The sequence below is a fragment of the Salmo salar genome, chromosome 01, assembly GCF_965601325.2.
Source record: "Salmo salar chromosome 01, fSalSal1, whole genome shotgun sequence".
Taxonomy (NCBI): Eukaryota; Metazoa; Chordata; class Actinopteri; order Salmoniformes; family Salmonidae; genus Salmo; species Salmo salar.
The window spans coordinates 27320156-27342427 of NC_138291.1; the positions used below are offsets into that span (position 1 = coordinate 27320156).

A 22272-nucleotide genomic window follows, 5' to 3' on the forward strand; every position below is an offset into this window, starting at 1 on the left:
TAAAACAAGTCAAAATGAGGCTCAGTAGTGTGTGTGGCCTCCACGTGCCTGTATGACCTCCCTACAACACCTGGGCATGCTCCTGATGAGGTGGCAGATGGTCTCCTGAGGGATCTCCTCCCAGACCTGGACTAAAGCATCCGCCAACTCCTGGACAGTCTGTGGTGCAACGTGGCGTTGGTGGATGGAGCGAGACATGATGTCCCAGATGTGCTCAATTGGATTCAGGTCAGGGGAACGGGCGGGCCAGTCCATAGCATCAATGCCTTCCTCTTGCAGGAACTGCTGACACACTCCAGCCACATGAGGTCTAGCATTGTCTTGCATTAGGAGGAACCCAGGGCCAACCGCACCAGCATATGGTCTCACAAGGGGTCTGAGGATCTCATCTCGGTACCTAATGGCAGTCAGGCTACCACTGGCGAGCACATGGAGGGCTGTGCGGCCCCCCAAAGAAATGCCACCCCACACCATGACTGACCCACCACCAAACCGGTCATGCTGGAGGATGTTGCAGGCAGCAGAACGTTCTCCACGTCGTCTCCAGACTCTGTCACGTCTGTCACGTGCTCAGTGTGAACCTGCTTTCATCTGTGAAGAGCACAGGGCGCCAGTGGCAAATTTGCCAATCTTGGTGTTCTCTGGCAAATGCCAAATGTCCTGCACGGTGTTGGGCTGTAAGCACAACCCCCACCTGTGGACGTCGGGCCCTCATACCACCCTCATGGAGTCTGTTTCTGACCGTTTGAGCAGACACATGCACATTTGTGGCCTGCTGGAGGTCATTTTGCAGGGCTCTGACAGTGCTTCTCCTGCTCCTCCTTCCACAAAGGCGGAGGTAGCGGTCCTTCTGCTGGGTTGTTGCCCTCCTACGGCCTCCTCCACATCTCCTGATGTACTGGCCTGTCTCCTGGTAGCGCCTCCATGCTCTGGACACTACGCTGACAGACACAGCAAACCTTCTTGCCACAGCTCGCATTGATGTGCCATCCTGGATGAGCTGCACTACCTGAGCCACTTGTGTGGGTTGTAGACTCCGTCTCATGCTACCAGTAGAGTGAAAGCACCGCCAGCATTCAAAAGTGACCAAAACATCAGCCAGGAAGCATAGGAACTGAGAAGTGGTCTGTGGTCCCCACCTGCAGAAACACTCCTTTATTGGGGGTGTCTTGCTAATTGCCTATAATTTCCAACTGTTGTCTATTCCATTTGCACAACAGCTTGTGAAATTTATTGTCAATCAGTGTTGCTTCCTAAGTGGACAGTTTGATTTCACAGAAGTGTGATTGACTTGGAGTTACATTGTGTTGTTTAAGTGTTCCCTTTATTTTTTTGAGCAGTGTATATATATATATATATATATGAGAGGACATTTCTTTTTTTGCTGAGTTTATATATATAAACTCAGCAAAAAAAGAAATGTCCTCTCACTGTCAACTGCGTTCAATTTCAGCAAACTTAACATGTGTAAATATTTGTATGAACATAAGATTCAACAACTGAGACATAAACTGAACAAGTTCCACAGACATGTGACTAACAGAAATTGAATCATGTGTCCCTGAACAAATGGAGGGTCAAAATCAAAAGTAACAGTCATTAACTTCTCTAGGGCCAGTGGGACGATTTCGTCCCACCTACATAACAGCCAGTGGAATCCCGTGGCGCGTTATTCAAATACCTTAGAAATGCTATTACTTCAATTTCTCAAACATATGACTATTTTACACCATTTTAAAGACAAGACTCTCGTTAATCTATCCACACTGTCCGATTTCAAAAAGGCTTTACAATGAAAGCAAAACATTAGATTATGTCAGCAGAGTACCCAGCCAGAAATAATCAGACACCCATTTTTCAAGCTAGCATATAATGTCACATAAACCCAAACCACAGCACTAAGCTTTGATGATCTTCATCAGATGACAATCTTAGGACATTATGTTATACAATACATGCATGTTTTGTTCAATCAAGTTCATATTTATATCAAAAACCAGCTTTTTACATTAGCATGTGACGTTCCGGTGAATTTACTAAATTACTCACGATAAACGTTCACAAAAAACATAACAATTATTTTAACAATTATAGATACAGAACTCCTCTATGCACTCGATATGTCCGATTTTAAAATAGCTTTTCGGTGAAAGCACATTTAGCAATATTCTAAGTAGATAGCCCGGCATCACAGGGCTAGCTATTTAGACACCCACCAAGTTTAGCCCTCACCAAAGTCAGATTTACTATAAGAAAAATGTTATTACCTTTGCTGTTCTTCATCAGAATGCACTCCCAGGACTTCTACTTCAATAACAAATGTTGGTTTGGTTCAAAATAATCCATAGTTATATCCAAATAGCGGCGTTTTGTTCGTGCGTTCTTTTACTGTGGCGTTGATGTTCAGGAAATCGTTTCCCTCCAATAACCGGCATTCAAGTCAGCACCACAAATTAAATAATTAAAATTAGAAAACATTGGTAAAATATTATATTGTCATTTAAAGAATTATAGATTTACATCTCTTGAACGCAATCAACTTGCCAGATTTAAAAATAACCTTACTGGGAAATCACACTTTGCAATACACTGAGCACTGCGCCCAGAAAATACTATGTAAATAATCCATTACCTTTGATTCTCTTCATCAGATGTCACTTCCAGGTATCACAGGTCCATAACGAATGTAGTTTTGTTCAAAAAAGCTCATCATTTATGTCCAAAAATCTCCGTCTTGTTAGCACATGATCTAAGCCCGCCGGACTTCACTTCATGAACGAGGGGAAAAAAATATATTTACGTTCGTTCAAACATGTCAAACGTTGTATAGCATAAATCATTAGGGCCTTTTTTAACCAGAACATGAATAATATTCAAGGTGGACAAATGCATTCTCTTTTATAACGTATTGGAACGAGGGTACCCAACATGAACTCGCGCGCCAGGTGTCTAATGGGCCATCATCGTTCCATGGCTCTTGTTCGGTCAGATCTCCCTCCAGAAGACTCAAAACACTTTGTAAAGGCTGGTGACATCTAGTGGAAGCAATAGGAAGTGCCAAAATATTCCTCAGCCCCTGTGTTTTTCAATGGCATAGGTTTAAAGGTAATACAACACATCAGGTATCCACTTCCTGTCAGAATCTGTCTCAGGGTTTTGCCTGCCAAATGAGTTCTGTTATACTCACAGACACCATTCAAACAGTTATAGAAACTTTAGGGTGTTTTCTATCCATATATAATAAGTATATGCATATTCTAGTTACTGGGTAGGATTAGTAACCAGATTAAATCGGGTACATTTTTTTATCCAGCCGTGCAAATACTGCCCCCTAGCCCTAACAGGTTAAGTTAATACTTTGTAGCGCCACCTTTTGCTGCGATTACAGCTGTAAGTCGCTTGGGGTATGTCTCTATCAGTTTTGCACATCGAGAGACTGAAATTTTTGCCCATTCCTCCTTGCAAAACAGCTCGAGCTCAGTGAGGTTGGATGGAGAGCGTTTGTGAACAGCAGTTTTCAGTTCTTTCCACAGATTCTCGATTGGATTCAGGTCTGGACTTTGACTTGGCCATTCTAATACCTGGATATGTTTATTTGTGAACCATTCTATTGTAGATTTTGCTTTATGTTTTGGATCATTGTCTTGTTGGAAGACAAATCTCCGTCCCAGTCTCAGGTCTTTTGCAGACTCCATCAGGTTTTCTTCCAGAATGGTCCTGTATTTGGCTCCATCCATCTTCCCATCAATTTTAAGCATCTTCCCTGCCCCTGCTGAAGAAAAGCAGGCCCAAACCATGATGCTGCCACCACCATGTTTGACAGTGGGGATGGTGTGTTCAGGGTGATGAGCTGTGTTGCTTTTACGCCAAACATAACGTTTTGCATTGTTGCCAAAAAGTTCGATTTTGGTTTCATCTGACCAGAGCACCTTCTTCCACATGTTTGGTGTGTCTCCCAGGTGGCTAGTGGCAAACTTTAAACAACACTTTTTATGGATATCTTTAACCTCTATGGGCTAGGTGGGACGCTTGCGTCCCACCTACTCAACAGCCAGTGCCAGCCTGTGGCGCGATTTTCAAAACCTTAGAAATGCTATTACTTCAATTTCTCAAACATATGACTATTTTACAGCCATTTAAAGACACGACTCTCGTTAATCTAACCACACTGTCCGATTTCAAAAAGGCTTTACAACGAAAGCAAAACATTAGATTATGTCAGCAGAGTACCAAGCCAGAAATAATCAGACACCCATTTTTCAAGCCAGCATATAATGTCACCAAAACCCAGAAGACAGCTAAATGCAGCACTCACCTTTGATGATCTTCATCAGATGACAACCCTAGGACATTATGTTATACAATACATGCATGTTTTGTTCAATCAAGTTCATATTTATATCAAAAACCAGCTTTTTACATTAGCATGTGACGTTCAGAACTAGCATACTTCCGGGGAATTCGCTAACATTTTACTAAATTACTCACGATAAACGTTCACAAAAAGCATAACAATTATTTTAAGAATTATAGATACAGACCTCCTCTATGCACTCGATATGTCCGATTTTAAAATAGCTTTTTGGTGAAAGCACATTTTGCAATATTCTAAGTACATAGCCCAGGCATCACGGGCTCGCTATTTAGACACCCGGCAAGTTTAGCACTCACCATAATCATATTTACTATTATAAAAGTTTCATTACCTTTTGTTGTCTTCGTCAGAATGCACACCCAGGACTGCTACTTCAATAACAAATGTTGGTTTGGTCCAAAATAATCCATCGTTATATCCGAATAGCGGCGTTTTGTTCGTGCGTTCCAGACACTATCCGAAATAGTAAAGAAGTGTCGCGCGCATGGCGCAATTCGTGACAATAAAATTCTAAATATTCCATTACCGTACTTCGGAAGCATGTCAACCGCTGTTTAAAATCAATTTTTACGACATTTTTCTCGTAGAAAAGCGATAATATTCCGACAGGGAATCTCCATTTCGGCAAACAGAGGAAAAAAATCCCAAAGGCGTGGGCGGTCGGGGTCACGAGAATAAGCCCAGTGTCCCTTGATCGGCCACTTGAGAAAGGCGATAATGTGTTTCAGCCTGGGGCTGGAATGAGGACATTCTGTTTTTTCCCGGGCTCTGAGCGCCTATGGACGACGTGGGAAGTGTCACGTTAGAGCAGAGATCCTTAGTAAATGATAGAGATGGAAAAGAAGTTCAAGAAATGGTCAGACAGGCCACTTCCTGTAAAGGAATCTCTCAGGTTTTGACCTGCCATTTGAGTTCTGTTATACTCACAGACACCATTCAAACAGTTTTAGAAAATTTAGGGTGTTTTCTATCCATATGTAATAAGTATATGCATATTCTAGTTACTGGGTAGGAGTGGTAACCAGATTAAATCGGGTATGTTTTTTATCCAGCCGTGTCAATACTGCCCCCTAGCCCTAACAGGTTAAGAAATGGCTTTTTTCTTGCCACTCTTCCATAAAGGCCAGATTTGTGCAGTATACAACTGATTGTTGTCCTATGGACAGAGTCTCCCACCTCAGCTGTAGATCTCTGCAGTTCATCCAGAGTGATCATGGGCCTCTTGGCTGCATCTCTGATCAGTCTTCTCCTTGTATGAGCTGAAAGTTTAGAGGGACGGCCGGGTCTTCGTAGATTTGCAGTGGTCTGATACTCCTTCCATTTCAATATTATCGCTTGCACAGTGCTCCTTGAGATGTTTAAAGCTTGGGAAATCCTTTTGTATCCAAATCCGGCTTTAAACTTCTCCACAACAGTATCTCGGACCTGCCTGGTGTGTTCCTTGTTCTTCATGATGCTCTCTGCGCTTTAAACGGACCTCTGAGACTATCACAGAGCAGGTGCATTTATACAGAGACTTGATTACACACAGGTGGATTCTATTTATCATCATTAGTCATTTAGGTCAACATTGGATCATTCAGAGATCCTCACTGAACTTCTGGAGAGAGTTTGCTGCACTGAAAGTAAAGGGGCTGAATAATTTTGCACGCCCAATTTTTCAGTTTTTTATTTGTTAAAAAAGTTTGAAATATCCAATAAATTTCGTTCCACTTTATGATTGTGTCCCACTTGTTGTTGATTCTTCACAAACAATTACAGTTTTATATCTTTATGTTTGAAGCCTGAAATGTGGCAAAAGGTCGAAAAGTTCAAGGGGGCCGAATACTTCCGCAAGGTACTGTATGTATATATATATATATTAAAAAAAAGTGTTGGTCCCATGTTTCATGAGCTGAAATAAAAGTTCGCAGAAATTTTCCATACGCACAAAAAGCTTTTTCTCTCATATTTTGTGCACACATCTGTTTACATCCCTGTTAGTGAGCATTTCTCCTTTGGCAAGATAATCCATCCACCTGACAGGTGTGGCATATCAAGAAGCTGATTAAACAGCATGATTATTACACAGATGCACCTTGTGCTGGGGACAATAAAAGGCCACTTTAAAATATGCAGTTTTGCCACACAACACAATGCCACAGATGTCTCAAGTTGAGGGAGCGTGGAATTGGCATGCTGACTGCAGTAATGTCCACCAGAGCTGTTGCCAGAGAATTTAATGTTAATTTCTCTTTGAGAATTTGGCAGTACGTCCAACCGGCCTTACAACCGCAGACCACGTGTAACCACTCCAGCCCAGGACCTCCACATCCGTCTTCTTCACCTGCGGGATCGTCTGAGACCAACCACCTAGAGAGTTGATGAAACTGAGGAGTATTTCTGTCAGGAAACACCCAATCTGATTGGCTGGGCCTGGTACCACAGTGGAGGGCCTATGCCCTCCCAGGCCCACCTATGTCTGTGCCCCTGCCCAGTCATGTGAAATCCATAGATTAGGGATTAATCAATCAATCAAATGTATTTATAAAGCCCTTCTTACATCAGCTGATGTCACAAAGTGCTGTACAGAAACCCAGCCTAAAACCCCAAACAGAAAGCAATGCAGGTGTAGAAGCACTGTGGCTAGGAAAAACTCCCTAGAAAGGCCAGAACCTAGGAAGAAACTGAGAGAGGAACCAGGCTATGAAGGGTGGCCGGTCCTCTTCTGGCTGTGCCGGGTGGAGATTATAACAGAACATGGCCAAGATGTTCAAATCTTCATAGATGACCAGCAGGGTCAAACAATAATAATCACAGTGGTTGTAGAAGGTGCAACTGGTCAGCACCTCAGGAGTAAATGTCAGTTGGCTTTTCATAGCCGATCATTCAGAGTATCTCTACCGCTCCTGCTGTCTCTAGAGATTTGAAAACAGCAGGTCTGGGACAGGTAGCACGTCCAGTGAACAGGTCAGTGTTCCATAGCCGCAGGCAGAACAGTTGAAGCTGGAGCAGCAGCACAACCAGGTGGACTGGGGACAGCAAGGGGTCATCAGGCCAGGTAGTCCTGAGGCATGGTCCTAAGGCTCTCTAATGAATTTACTAATTTCCTTATATGAACTGTAACTCAGTAAAATCGTTGAAATTGTTGCATTTATATTTTTGTTCAGTATAGTTTAGGGCCTGTGAGGGCTGAAGTAACAGTGTTGGAGTTACAATGTTGTTGTCTAGACCTTGATACTCTGTTATAGCCATACATTTTCCAACAGGCTGAAAAAGGGCAATACAATACACATTCTTCAGAATAAACATTTCCTCCACCAACTTCTGCCTTTTGAGATCTGTTTAGGCAAATGTCTTGGGTTTTGTAGGTACATGTCAGCTTTACAGGAAGCCAGAGCTGCAGCATAGAAAGAGGGGAGGGTCTAGAGTGAGACTGCATCCTGACAACAGGCCCTTGATTACAACCATCAGCACAACAGAGCCAAGATAAGGTCTAGAGGAAAACCAGACGATAGGCCTACACCTCACTGCAGTACCAATACACATACAGCATGACTCACTCAAAGCCAACCACAGAGTAATGGCATAGTGTCATACAAGACTTCCTATCGAACACGTTTACCCTATAGCTAAGATAGTCAGTTCACCGAGTCATCTTCAAAGATAACACACATGGCCTGTGCACACACAGGCTCAATATTTGTTCTCCATTTTATCAGTAGCTTGTTGAGGCCCTTCTCCCTCTTCTCATCTCTTCTTCTCACCCTATATCTTCCTCTCATGCATACAGGAATTAACACACACAGTGTGGGAGGAGCAACACTTAAGGTACACCCACCACATCCTTCTCTATAACAAAGCCAACAAGACTCCCTAATTAAATTTGCCTAATCTCAAATAAGAATACTCTTGATACAAAATTGTCAAACTGGTCCACATGAGCAACATCCAATTAGTGTCAAGTGTGACTAATTATAATCTGAAAAATGATGTGTGGCTAATTATAGCAGATTGAAACACTTCATTAAGCATAGCTTATAGCGAGGAGACATTCCACATTTGAATGTTAAAACCTCTCTACGAGATGAAGCAGCAGCAGCTTCAGGCACAATAGAATGTGTAGGTTGATCTTGTTGGATGCAAGGATAAAGTGGTTTGTAGGAAATTAGTCCAGCAAAATGTATTTTAAAAAATGGCACATGCTCAAACTAGGCTACATTGTGCCAACTGGGAAACACAGCCATGAAATTATAAAACAAGACTATCCCTTTATGCTTGTCAGTGGTAGAGCTCTTCCCTCTCATTTATGCAGTCATGAATGTATAATAACAATGGCAATCATACGTAAATGGCGGGTATAGGCAAGGAGCACACTCCCTTGATCCTGTAGGGCCCATGGGGGTGCCAGGGCACTTCTACTGAGGAGCAGATGGGTCTTCTGTCCAGCAGCGTAGGCACAGGTGGGCCTGGGCCCACCCAATCAGATTGAGCAGATATGCTCGCTCTACTTGTTCCAAACGGGACATTAGTCTTTTTACCTAAACATGCAAACAACCTCAGAATTCAGAGCAGTGCACTGGAATGACATTCAGATTAACTGGAATGGCATTCACTCTCATAGGATGGTTGGCCAAAAATAACTGAAAGCCACACCCCCAATAAGCCACAAATATGACCGCATTGAGGGATATGTCACTGTGCACCATGCCACTGCCTACTTTATTTGTTCATTTAGCAAACAAGACAGCTCATAATCCAATGCCTTTATCAGTCAACACACCTACAGTTTAGCTTTAAAAAAATTCTCAGCCTCATGGCAAAATGTGTAGAATTGCAGGAAATCAGCTTTAAAAACAGCTAAATTGTATCTTTGCCCCATAGAAAAATGTGTAGAATTGCAGGAATTTAGCCTCCCTCAAAATGTAATCACATTTCCCCACCAAATTTTTGCAGGCCCATCCAACCAACATTTTTTCTCTACACTACTGACATCTGCCATAGCATCCTGATAAATGGGCCCAGTATCCTGGACCAGGCTAATCTGCACCACTCCTCCATTTTAAAAGGCACAGTCAAGTTAAATCCCTCTTTCTTCACCTCCAGACAGTCTCGCCATCTGTACTGCACAGTCCAAAAGGTCTGGTTATACCTCAACTGTCCTGCTGCACTACAACAGTCTGTCAGTGTCCAAACATGGATAGCAACCGGTCGATCTTGTCCATGTCTTTGAGAAAATGTACATACAGGCGTTGTCAATACCACTCAATACATACAAACCTGCCTTAAAACTATTAAATTGGCAATAGTTTTTTCTCAACTTCAATGGATGAATAGATATTTTCTGACAAAAGAATGTTAGATACAATGTTAAAGGGCTCCCGAGTGGTGCAGCGGTCTAAGTCACTGCATCTCCGTGCTAGAGGTGTCACTACAGACCCTGGTTCGATTCCAGGCTGTATCACAACCGGCCGTGATTGGGAGTCCCAAAGGGTGGTGCACAATTGGCCCAGCGTCGTCCGGGTTAGGCCGTCATTGTAAATAAGAATTTGTTCTCAACTTACTTGCCTAGTTAAATAAAAAGATACTAAAAAATATGGAGTCATGGACAAACACTGTAGAGACAAAGTGGTGCACACAGAGCGTAGGATAAAACTGAAATTATGGCACAGGCGTTACAAAATACATAGGCCTACTATCTCCAACTGAAATTCCGGGGCTCACGTTGCTGTCACTTCGCTTTCGGAAGGAAAGGCATGCAAATGTAAAATTCCTCCTCCCTTGCTCTACCGGGTCCTGGACCTGACCACATCTGCGCTCAGCGCCAAAGTTGATATGTCGACAATTCATACCAACTATAAACGACTCTCTGAATCGGAATGTCAATGTTATTACGTAAATATCCAACATTAATGTAATATTGTATTTTTTTCGTCCTCGTCACAGCGCAATGCATGTTGAAACACTTTCGTGCTTAATTTGAAGTAGGATTAAAAGTATCGGTCAAAGCGTCTCTGGATGGGGAGTCAATAAATTAGCAGGTTTAGGCTATAGGCCTAATGTGTAATTCATATATCATTCGCATATCATAGCCAATATCATAGCTAGAATACTGTAAATCTTAAGCAGAAATGTCTAATAAAAAACTAAGTAGGTGCTACTTTGGTGAAAGCAGTGGCACATTATGCAAGTAGACATACACAAAATGCTAAGACAGCATTATTTCTAATTTGCACGCGTCTTGTACTTGCTTGAAAAGACGGATCATTTTAATTGAAGTATTGGCAACAAAGTAACAAAATAGAATTTTATCAATTTGTCAAAATTACTTACGCTTTTAGTGGGTTCTGAATGACAGCCGCCATTTTGCTACACTGTAACGCAATATCAGCGTCTTGCAGTTCTGAGGGAAACCTACGCAAGAGCAACCAATCAGGGCTCGGGGTAAAATCGTTGGCCAATGCATCCACAGTATACGTAAATAAGGCGTGGCCTGTGTGGTAAATTCAATGAGTAAACTGTCAAAACGATTTTAAAGGGTTCTGCCTGTATTTATATTGTAGAAAACGGAATACCGACCATATGTCTATGATACAGACTTCTTGAAGAGATAGCTAAAGTTGTCAAACTTTCTTCCCACCAATGCAACAAAACTAAGGTTGCCAGGGTTCGAAGAGCAGATCTTATTAGAAATATGAAATAGAACCTGACTAAATATCCATAGCCCCCTCCCCAACCAAATAACTATAAAACAGCCATGAGCTGATAAGACTTTAATAATATAGTTATTCCACCACTTATGGACATTGTCAATATGCAGACATCCACACTTTCTCACGATCTTATGTTCAATAACAGCATAACATAGTGTTTCATACCTCTTTCTTGTCTGTGCATTAGGAGTGTCGATTCGAGAATTCAATCCATTATCATTTCGGTCACAAAGGTCTCTCTCTCTCTCAAGCAATAGGTTTGGAAAACAAAGGACTAGATGGGGACATAGCTGACATTCCTGGCTATTATTCTGTGCAATATTAGCAACACAGACATGACTTAGTTTCATACAATGACATCATTCAATCAGAAACATTTTGACAGCAGACAAGGCAGATTCCATCGTAATTTCTATACCTCACCATCTAGGGTTACAGCTTAGACAAAAGGGCAAAAATAAAATACAAATCTAACAAAATGACAATTATCTTAAAATGCTTGCAGGACAACCTTTTTTACCCAAACACAGATAAAGGAAATAGACATTCTATGTGCTTGGTTGGCATGTATCCAGGTAATATTGTTCCCTGGGTTCTGACATTTCAGCCTCTTATTCATCTAACCATCAAAGAAGTGAAATGGTTAAGGTATAAATGCTAGCTGACTGTGCATATCCAAGTGTTGTATGAATGAAGGACAACAGTTTCCAGTCAAGAAAGCAATTGAACTCAAATATACCAATAACAGTATTCAGAAATAAAACCACATTAAACTAACTTATGACTTACTGTCTACATATAGCATAGCATATCATCTCTCAATTATTAAAAAGCACAAAATAATATGAAAGAATGAGCATGCAATCTATTTGACACTGCAATCTTTAACATGGATGACAAATAATGCCACAGAAGCAGAGGGCTGAAAACAAATGCTGAGTTCATTTTCCCACCAGCCTATGCTTATGGTGATAAAACAAGATTCAAACAAACGGTAGTAACTGCCACACCATTCAAATTCTAGGTGCATAATGCACACCATGTGTATACACTCAAGTAACAGAAATTGTCAGATACATTACAAAAATACCACCCAGTATAAGTTAAAATATAACAATGAGGTTAGGTATTGATTTATTCAGAGATCACCAGACCCTCTGAACACCTCAAAGGCTATGCATCTTTCAGACTCAAGCTGAACAATTGTTTTCTACAAAACAACGTTTCTAAAATCCTGATTTCACATTCTTCTAGCATAATTCCATGTCTTCATAGAACCATAACCTCTGAAGTAAATATGAAGTTAGTGTCAACAGAAGCAGTAACCCAAAAGGCTATTTGCAGACCAAATATCCTAAATCTAAAGTTGACTAACTCTTGACAGACTGGTTGAAAAATGGGATATGGGTGCTCATGCATGCTCAAATCTAAGTCAAATCTTTTTTTTTCTTTTTTTTCTGGCCATGATAAGCAGCAGCTTTGTAAAGCTGCAACAGACTTAGAGCAAACCTAAAATAGTGTAGTAGAGCATGCAATTAACCTGCAGCAGGGACTTCACTGACACCATTATCCCCTCAACATTAGTAGTAACATCAGTAAAACAAGGCCTTATGGAAAGTATTGATTAAAACTAAACCCCCCCCCCCCCCCCCCCCCCCCAGGGTTCTCAAGAAAATAACATTGCTAACATGCTACAAATGTACTTTTTTTCCATGGTAGAAAAATATTTTTAAACCATTTTAAAAAAAGCTGTGATTTGGGTGAATGAGGAGCTCAAAATATCTTCCTGGCTCACTCTTTTGATAAGGACAATTTACATAGATGTCCCTGTTGTTCCACAAGGCATCAGAAACCCTAAAACTAGATTTACTAAAAACATACTTGCCACAGACATGGGACAGAACCATTTAATGGAGGTCTATAAGGGGTGGGTAGAGGGTTAAGAGGTGGTTCAGTCGAGTGTTGTAAGGGAAGAGGGCCAGCCCCGTTAAAGGTCTCCAGGTTTCTGGTTGCAGTTAGCACAAACACGGACAGGGTGGTCCCAGCCCCGCGACGGGACCGGCCGACGCTCCAGCGAGCACTCGTCACACACGCCTTGCCCGCAGGCGCGACAGTGGTGCTTGGACAACTTGGCAGTGAAGCTGCACTGGCAGTTGTGGCAAGAGAGGATATCCTGATCAGGCACCCAGTAGGTGGGACGCGCAGCATCCTTGACCAGACCTGAAGAGAGAGCAGACACACAGTAAAAAACGACTGTTACAGTAGAATGGAAGTGCAATGCTAAACCAATAACATGTCGAACAATAAAAATATCCTAATACTGCAGTATCTAAAAATAATTTTATTTGTGATAAGGAGCAGCAGAGACATTTTTCATATGCCACCAGATGGCAGCCTGTCCATGGGTTTAAATTCCTGCAGTCATTGCCCATTACACAATTCTATCTGGCTCTTGTGTTACATAACACTCACCCAGTGGGATGTCAATAGCAGTAACCACGGCGCCCAGTGTGTTTGACACTGCTTCTCCAACCTTCCTGGCTAGGTTTCCACCTTCCTCATCTTCAACCTCTGCGTGCAACAGCTCTGTACAAAGCATACAACTATGTTACCACTGTACAGTATGGCTAAAATAAACACGTATGCAGACTAAGTAAGGCTAAAAACAGATTTAAAGGCTAAGTATACTAAGTTACCACTGTACAGCATGGCTAATAATAAATACATACAGGCTAACTTTGGCTTTGAGGTGTTGGTACCTGTATGTGTGGCCCTCTGCTCATAACAGGTGTCACAGACTCTCACGGGGGCCAGACCCCAGCCTTTCTCTGGGACAGGCGTGGCTTTGGACGAGCATGTGTCACAGAACCCTTCCCCACAGGCACGGCAGTGATGCTTGGTATCGTTGTCTTGGAAGACCTCTTGGCACTTAAGGCATGTCTGGACATTACAGGGGAAAAACAAAAACATGAGGCAGTTATTGACTAGGGAATCTAGTACGAGGGGTCGATCTGAGCCTTATCTTGTGACACGCAAACATGGGTTGTGTAACATTGGCCCCAGCTGAATAGCAGCGAAGGGCAATAAACAGGTTCCTGGACAAGAAAGTGTTGACTCTACTGTTCCACGTATGATGTGTGTGTCTGGTCCTCTGTCACTCACCAGGATGAGGGAGTTGGGTTTCCAGTAGGTCGGGGCGATCTGATCCGTTAGCCAGGAGGTGACGGCCTTGGCAGGCTTCACACTGAGCTCTGACACAGACTGGGCCATGAAGTTAACACCATCCAGCAGACGCTGTGCTGCATTGCTATTGTCCTTCAGGAATCCATCTGCCTGTGGAAAGTGAACATTGAGTTGCAAGAAGTTTACAAGTTCTTTTGTTTACATATAAGACTATGTTGAGAATGTGGAAATAATACCAATAGGCATTTAGAAGTATTTTAGTAGGTATGTGGTGTGGTAGTTCTCTTACCCCAGGCCATATATGCTGGATTTCAGTGCGGACCACCGTATCCACTGGGTCCTGGTTCCCATACCAGTACTGCCGGCTCCGATAGATCACCCCACAGTTTGGACATTCAATCACGTACCTGCAGACACACACAAAAACACAAAAGTTACATTTTACAGAGCATTTATAACCATATACAGTGCATTCGGAAAGCATTCAGACCCCTTCACTTTTCCCACATTTTGTCACAGCCTTATTCTAAAATGGATTAAATTGTTATTTTTTTTCCTTCAATCTACACACAATACCCCATGACAAAGCTAAAACAGATTTTTAGAAATGTTTGCAAATTTATAAATAAAATAAAAAAGTATTCAGACCCTTTACTCAGTACTTTGTTGAAGCACCTTTGGCAGCGATTACAGCCTCGAGTCTTCTTGGGTATGACGCTACAAGCCTGGCACACCTTTATTTGGAGAGTTTGTTCAATTCTTCCCTGCAGATTCTCTTAAGCTCTGTCAGGTTGGATGGGGAGCGTCACTGCACAGCTATTTTCAGGTCTCTCCAGAGATGTTCAAATGGGTTCAATTCCGGGCTCTGGCTGGGGCACAAGGACATTCAGAGACTTGTCCCAAAGCCACTCCTACGTTGTCTTGGCTGTGTGCTTTGGGTTGTTGTCCTGTAGGAAGGTGAACCTTCGCCCCAGTCTGAGGTCCTGAGCAGGTTTTCATCAAGGATCTCTGTACTTTGCTCTGTTCATCTTTCCATTGATCCTGACTAGTCTCCCAGTCCCTGCCGCTGAAAAACATCCCCACAGCATAATGCTGCCACCACCATTCTTCACCGTAGGGATAGTGCCAGGTTTCCTCCAGATGTGACACATTGCATTCAGGCCAAAGAGTTTGATCTTGGTTTCATCAGACCAGATAATCTTGTTTCTCATGGTCTGAGTCCTTTAGGTGCCCTTTGGCAGACTCCAAGAGGGCTGTCATGTCCCTTTTACTGAGGAGTAGCTTCTGGCCACTCTACCATAAAGGCCTGATTGGTGGAGTGCTGCAGAGATGGTTGTCCTTCTGGAAGGTTCTCCCATCTCCATAGAGGAGCTCTCTCAGAGTGACCATTGGGTTCTTGGTCACCTCCCTGACCAAGGCCCTGCTCCCCTGATTGCTTAGTTTGGCCGGGCGGCCAGCTCTAGAAAGAGACTTTGTGATTTCAAACTTCTTCCATTTAAGAATGATGGAGGCCACAGTGTTCTTGGGGACCTTTAATGCTGCAGATATTTTTTGGTACCCTTCCCCAGATCTGTGCCTCGACACAATCCTGTTTTGGAGTTCTACGGACAATTCCTTTGACCTCATGGCTTGTTTTTTTTCTCTGACATGCACTGTCAACTGTGGGACCTTGTATAGACAGGTATTTGCCTTTCAAAATCATGTCCAATCAATTTAATTTACCAGATGGAATCCAAACAAGTTGTAGAAACATCTCAAGGAAGATCAATGGAAACAGGATGCACCCGAGCTTAATTTCGAGTCTCATAGCAAAGGGTCTGAATACTTATGTAAATTGTAAAAGGCATCTTTTTTTTTTAATGTGTAAACATCTTCAAAAACTGTTCTAGTTTTGTCATTGTGGGGTATTGTGTAGATTGATGAGGAAAATGTTTAATTTAATCAATTTTAGAATAAGGCTGTAACTAACAAATTGTGGAAAAAGGGTTCTGAATACTTTCCGAATGCACTGTACCTCAAGACAAACTACATATCTGCAGACATATCTGGAGTGCACCAAATAAGTTAGTAAACGGCTAGGGGTTAGCAATGAATGGATTGGTGATTCTAGATCAAAAAGCACCATGACTTAAAATTAGAGACACCGGTAAAAATTCAACCCCAAACGATGACCTCTAGTGTCACTCACCCTGACCAAGCATATCTAGCAAGGCCCAGCCACGGAGAGTCTGAGGACGCAGAGGTCTTGGGAACCACCACCACTTCCTTTCCCCCTTCGTAACAGGCCTAGTGGGACAACAGAGGCATTGTGGTCAGCCTGATACAGAGTCAGATCTTCAGAATGTCATATGGCAACATTGGGTTCAGGTAGTACAAGATTTAGGTGGATATCCACAGGACTAACCTTACAGGTGTAGATGCGATTGTCGTATTGGGGTGAGTACCGGCAGCGGTGTTTGGCCTCATGACACACCCCCTCCCCAAGGTGGTTCATGCTGTTCTTGCAGCCAGAGCTAAAATAGCAACAACAATGTGACTTGTTAAAACCCTCGCTGTAGTCAGTGGCATGAGATGGAGAAAATGAAATAAATGAGAGGACTTACCCGCAACTGAGGCAGAGGCAGGAGCAGGTGAAGTACTCGTCGGGGAAGAAGCAATTGTGGGCTATGAGCTCATCAGAGATCTCCCCATTGAAGCGCTCACTCAGGGCCTAGACAGAAAGAAACAATACATCAGAAATGTCATACACATAGCCTGACTAGATTGTTCAAATTGTGTGAAAGTAAACAGATCTGTAACTATTGAATAGCAATGTTTGAAACTTACTAAAACAAGAACGGGATGTTTTAGTGTTTTCCTTATGTAAATGTGAGCCTGTTTGAAACTGTTTTGGAGCCAGGTGACTACTGACTGAGTTATAAGCATGTCTACTACCTGCAAGGCTTTGAAGATGACGACTGGGGAGCGAGGGGAGCGGGTGGCGTTGTTGTCCAGCAGCTGCTCCAGGGTGCGCTGTAGGCCACCAAAGTCTGTTGGGGGGCTGCAGGTACGTGTGCCTCGGTACTGGATGGAGCTGAATGCCTCTGGGAAACGGCCTAGCTTCCTGAACCGCTCAAGTAGCAACCGATCTACAGACTCTGATGAGTTGTCTGTTATAAATGAGGGAGAACGAATGAGGGAGAACGAAGAACAGGATGAGAAGACAAGACTTAACGTTTATATATCCCTTCATAAAAAGAACATTCCACTTATTACGTTGATCAATCAAAACTGAGGTGGAAGGTGCCTCACAACAACAAAAAGATTCTAGGACAAAAAAGTCAAATTCTAAAGACAAGAAACATTCACAGAAAAAAATATAATGTAAAGTGCTGGCCCATGTTTCATGAGCTAAAAATAAAAGATCCCAGAAATGTTCCATACGCACAAAAAGCTTATTTCTCTTAAATGTTGTGCACAAATGTTTTACATCCCTGTTAGTGAGCATTTCTCCTTTGCCAAGGTAGTCCATCCACCTGACAGTTGTGGCATATAAATAAGCTGATTAAACAGCATTAATACACATGTGCACCTTGTCCTGGGGACAATAAAAGGCCACTCTAAAATGTGCAGTTGTCACACAATGCCAAAGATGTCTCAAGTTGAGGGAGCGTGAAATTGGTATGCTGACTACAGAGCTATTGCCAGAGAATTTAATGTTAATTTCTCTACCATAAGCCACCTCCGTCATTTTTGAGAATTTGGCAGTACGTCTAACCGGCCTTACAACTGCAGACCACGTGTGTGTTTTATCTCAATCATGGACACTGTTACTAACAGTTGTGGCTGCTTTGAGTGATGTATTGTCTCTACCTTCTTGCCCTTTGTACTGTTGTCTGTGCCCAATAATGTTTGTACCCGGTTTTGTGCAGCTACCATGTGCTGCTGCCATGGTGTGTTGCTACCACGCTGTGTTGTCATGTGTTGCTGCCATGCTGTTGTCTTAGGTCTCTCTTTATGTAGTGTTGTCTCTCGTCGTGATGTGCGTTTTGTCCTATATTTTTATTTAATTTATTTTTGAATCCCAGCCCCCATCCCCGCAGGAGGCCTTTTGATAGGCCGTCATTATAAATCAGAATAAATTCTTAACTGACTTCCCTACTTAAATAAAGGTTAGATAAAATAAAAATACGGGCAAGTGGGCATGTGGGCAAGTGGTTTGCCGATGTCACCGTTGTGAACAGAGTGCCCCATGGTGGCGGTGGAGTTATGGTATGGGCAGACATAAGCTACGGATGACGAACACAATTGCATTTTAACGATGGCAATTTGAATGCACAGAGATACCATGATGAGATCCTGAGGCCCATTGTAGTGCCATTCCACCGCCATCAACTCATGTTGCATGATAACACCCAGCCCCATGTCGCAAGGATCTATAGACAATTCCTGGAAGCTGAAAATGTCCCAATTCTTCCATGGTCTGCATACTCACCAGACATATCACCCATTGAGAATGTTTTGGATGCTCTGGATCGACATGCATGACAGCGCGTTTCTGTTCCTGCCAATATCCAGAAAATTCACACACCCATTGAAGAGGAGTGGGACAACATTCCACAGGCCAAAATCAACTCTATGCAAAGGTGATGTGTCACGCAGCACAAGGCAAATGGTGGTCACACCAGATACTGATTGGTTCTGATCCACACCCCTACCTTTCTTTAAAAGGTACCGTATCTGTGACCAACAGATGCATATCTGTATTCCCAGTCATGTGAAATCCATAGATTAGGGCCTAATTCATTTATTTCAATTGACTGATTTCCTTATATGAACTGTAACTCTGTAAAATCTTTTAAATTGTTGCATGTTGCGTTTATATTTTTGTTCAGTATATTTCAAGGGATATAAAATAATTTACAGTTCAACAGCCACATACTTTCAAAGGACTCTAGATTATTCAAACTGCTTGACTGGTCAGTTACCTGTTCACACGGTTTCAAAACTGCTCTGTTGGAATAACAAATACTAGTCTTAGCGTGTCAAAGGGAGATAGGGATGAGTAGGATTTTGCACCCGTAATTACCAAATCACATGTTTTATGATCTTGTATAGCAGAATTCTTGACAATATGCATGAATCTACTGTATTCCTGCTTCCACTCTGTCAAGGAAGGTGAAATAACAATATGAGACTGATGAGTGCAGCAAGTAACAATCTTCGATTTGGGTACAGTACACTATGGTAAGTGTTGACTACAGTATTTCTCAGCACTGACCTGAGCCCAGCAGCTTGGTGTGGACGGTCTCATGGAAGATGATGACGGCCGGACCCAGGGTGGACAGAGGTACATCAAGGCCACAGCGGGCCGTAGTGGCCTTCAGCTCCTTGGTAAAATGCTTCAGGTAGGCGTCCGACGCGTCGCACAGAAACTTGAAGAGGTCGTCATGGAGGCGGTCGGCATGGGTGCGGTAGATTATGAGGTCGGAGATAGCTAGCACCTTGAGAAGGAGACGTGTTCTTTGGCCCTGGTTGGAGCTGTTACCCAGCAGGCCCTCTGTGTCAATGACCACCACCTTGTGGATAGGGTCGAATGCCGCCCACACCCCCACTGTGCAGGACTCCTGTGTGGGGGAGGTCTTGAACACTTCCCTGCCTATGAAGAAAGTGTGGTTCAGAGTGTGGGATTTGCCCTCTCCTGTGTTGCCAAAGACGGACACCACCTTGATCAGCTTGTCAGGCTTGCAGTTCAATTTCTTCACAAACGCGCCATCGTCCTTTACCTGGAGAGAAAAAAAAAAGAGTAGAATTAGCAGATGAGGTAATTCCATTTCACAAAACACAATTTAGTTTAGAAACAAAACTGACAGAATGCAAAAACTCAAAGGACTTTTTTTATTCCCTTCACTACCCACCTGCATCTCCTCATTCGCATCAACCAGAAGAAAACTGCAGACTTTCTCCAGAAGTTTTGTCTTCTGGACTTCTGCCTCGTCTACCAATAAGCTTAAATTGATCTCTGCAGGTTTGGGTGGAGGGGTTAATTTGACTTCAACAGGATTTGGTGGAGGGGTTGAGTTGATCTCTGCAGGTTTGGGTGGAGGGGTTAATTTGACTTCAACAGGATTTGGTGGAGGGGTTGAGTTGATCTCTGCAGGTTTGGGTGGAGGGGTTGAGTTGAGCTCTGCAGGTTTGGGTGGAGGAGGATAGGCAGTGAGTGGGTGCTTCTTCTTGTTACCTCCATTGTGGGTGCTTTTCCGACACGGTTGGCACAAGTTGACTTTGCAGCTCTGGCAGCGGACGACAGACCTGTGGCGGCGGCCATTCACTGGCCTTTCCTTCCCTCCTCTGCAGTTGTCACAGTAGGGTACATGCCATGGGCCTATCGCTACCCGTTCATGGTTCTGCAGGCCCTCTTGACTATGGAGTTCCTGCTCACAGCGAACACACTGCAAGCTTCTACATTCGTCACATTCAAAAGCAGCCTCTTCTGAGCCCCCACAAGCATAGCTCTCTTGACAAATTAGACTGGTGTTAATTTCCTTTTCTGATGAACCATGACCACTCATTTTTCCTTCACAAGCCAAATCTGAACAGTTTTATGCTAGCTGGAGTAATTTGACTATAACGCCAAATAGTCCCAAAAGAAGAGTAAATAAATATCAATCAAGTAGTTTCAGTGATAACACATGACCTTAGTATTAAATACTGTGTGCTTTATAGGCTACACCTACAACATAGACAACTTGATATAAGTAGACTTAACAGGGATGCATGGTGACAGTGCTCCAATTAACCTGTAAAGGTTCAAGATCCACTACAATTTTTTACAGCTTACTGCAGCATTCCATACAAAAATGTCAATATGTGACACATTGCAAATATAGTACTGTGAGGCAATATGGTTGAATGTTTGTTCTGGCTATTTTAAGTCAACCTGCTCTTGACAATAACATACATTACGGTTATAACTGGCTTCATGAACATTAGAACACTGCCAGAATAAATACGTTACAGCAAAGTAAAGCTGGAAACACAATGTATGCAATAAAACAAATGTTTGGCAAGACAACTTCCCTGAAACATATAGCTAACCACACTAACTTGAATATGTGCAAACTGGCACCAACTTGAAACCACAGCTGGGAAAACTAGCCAGCTGTTTAGAAACAAACATAAATCACTTCCCTTGTTAGCTAGCTTCCTAATTGCTACCTAGCTCGAAAATAAAACCACCTAGCTGACAGCTGCCTAAAAAGCTAGCTAGTAAGTTAGCTGCCTGTAGCTTGACATTTAAACAATAGTTAGCCAACTAACGTAGTTAGCTCGTTTAAAATAACGTTATTCCAATGTCAATGTGACAAACTACGAGTTCCGATCAACAAAACACCGACAACAAATCCCAATCACCCTGTCTGAAACAGCTAACATTAGCTGGCTGGCTAGCTAACTAGCTGTGTTATTCAAGCTAGACAGTTTTGGTAAACTCGGTTGTCAATAATATTATAGCCGAATGCTAGGATAACAACTGGTCGGTCAACAAAACCATACAAAGAAAAATAGCCCAATCCGTTTCGGGAGACTTTAAAATATATTATTGCACTGAAATCCTTCCAAGCTTTGTCATTGTTTTGTTCATCAACCCCTTCCCTAGCGAATTTCTGTGCGCTATGATTGTTGTTGTTGCCAGCCAAGTCAGATCAGCTGATCAGATTATATAGGTAAATGAGGTGTATGCTGGGAAATGAAGTTGTTTTGAATGAAGTAGGCGTTGTAGTCAAAAATCTATCAAATTGTCTTTGATAATATGCATACTTCTACATAAAGACACACACAGACATGGATGATGGATTGTCTAGTAAAATATGACATTTTATCAGAAAGATATTGGATTGTACAACCTGATTTGATTGTGTGTTGAATCTGTGAAAGGGAACTCTTTCTGACACTACCACTAATATTGCAAGACTTTGAATTTGATCATTATAAATAATTCATTTTCCTGACAGAATTAACAAGTATCGATTTTCTATGCAATTT

At 42.5% G+C, this 22272-nt stretch overlaps 2 protein-coding genes across 3 annotated transcripts in view; both read right to left on the reverse strand.

Moving 5' to 3' along the window:
* The window catches only part of LOC106588971 (zinc finger protein DPF3), a 55641-nt gene extending 44855 nt beyond the window's left edge, over window positions 1–10786 (reverse strand). For both annotated transcript variants that reach the window (XM_014178686.3, XM_014178604.3), the window contains exon 1: window positions 10688–10786. In XM_014178686.3, the coding sequence (XP_014034161.2) occupies window positions 10688–10719 (32 nt within the window). In that variant the 5' untranslated portion in view covers window positions 10720–10786. The remainder of the gene's footprint in view (window positions 1–10687) is intronic.
* A 326-nt stretch (window positions 10787–11112) lies between these two features.
* Window positions 11113–21928, reverse strand: LOC106588908 (zinc finger FYVE domain-containing protein 1). Its single transcript, XM_014178485.3, has 11 exons — window positions 20148–21928; window positions 19511–20015; window positions 17185–17399; window positions 16854–16960; window positions 16655–16763; window positions 16439–16536; window positions 14540–14657; window positions 14230–14400; window positions 13827–14007; window positions 13540–13653; window positions 11113–13287 (listed from the first exon to the last, which is right to left on the reverse strand). The coding sequence occupies exons 1-11, from the start codon at window positions 20799–20801 to the stop codon at window positions 13055–13057; spliced, it is 2505 nt and encodes an 834-aa protein (XP_014033960.1). The 5' UTR covers window positions 20802–21928; the 3' UTR covers window positions 11113–13054.
* Between the last annotated feature and the right edge of the window lie 344 nt (window positions 21929–22272).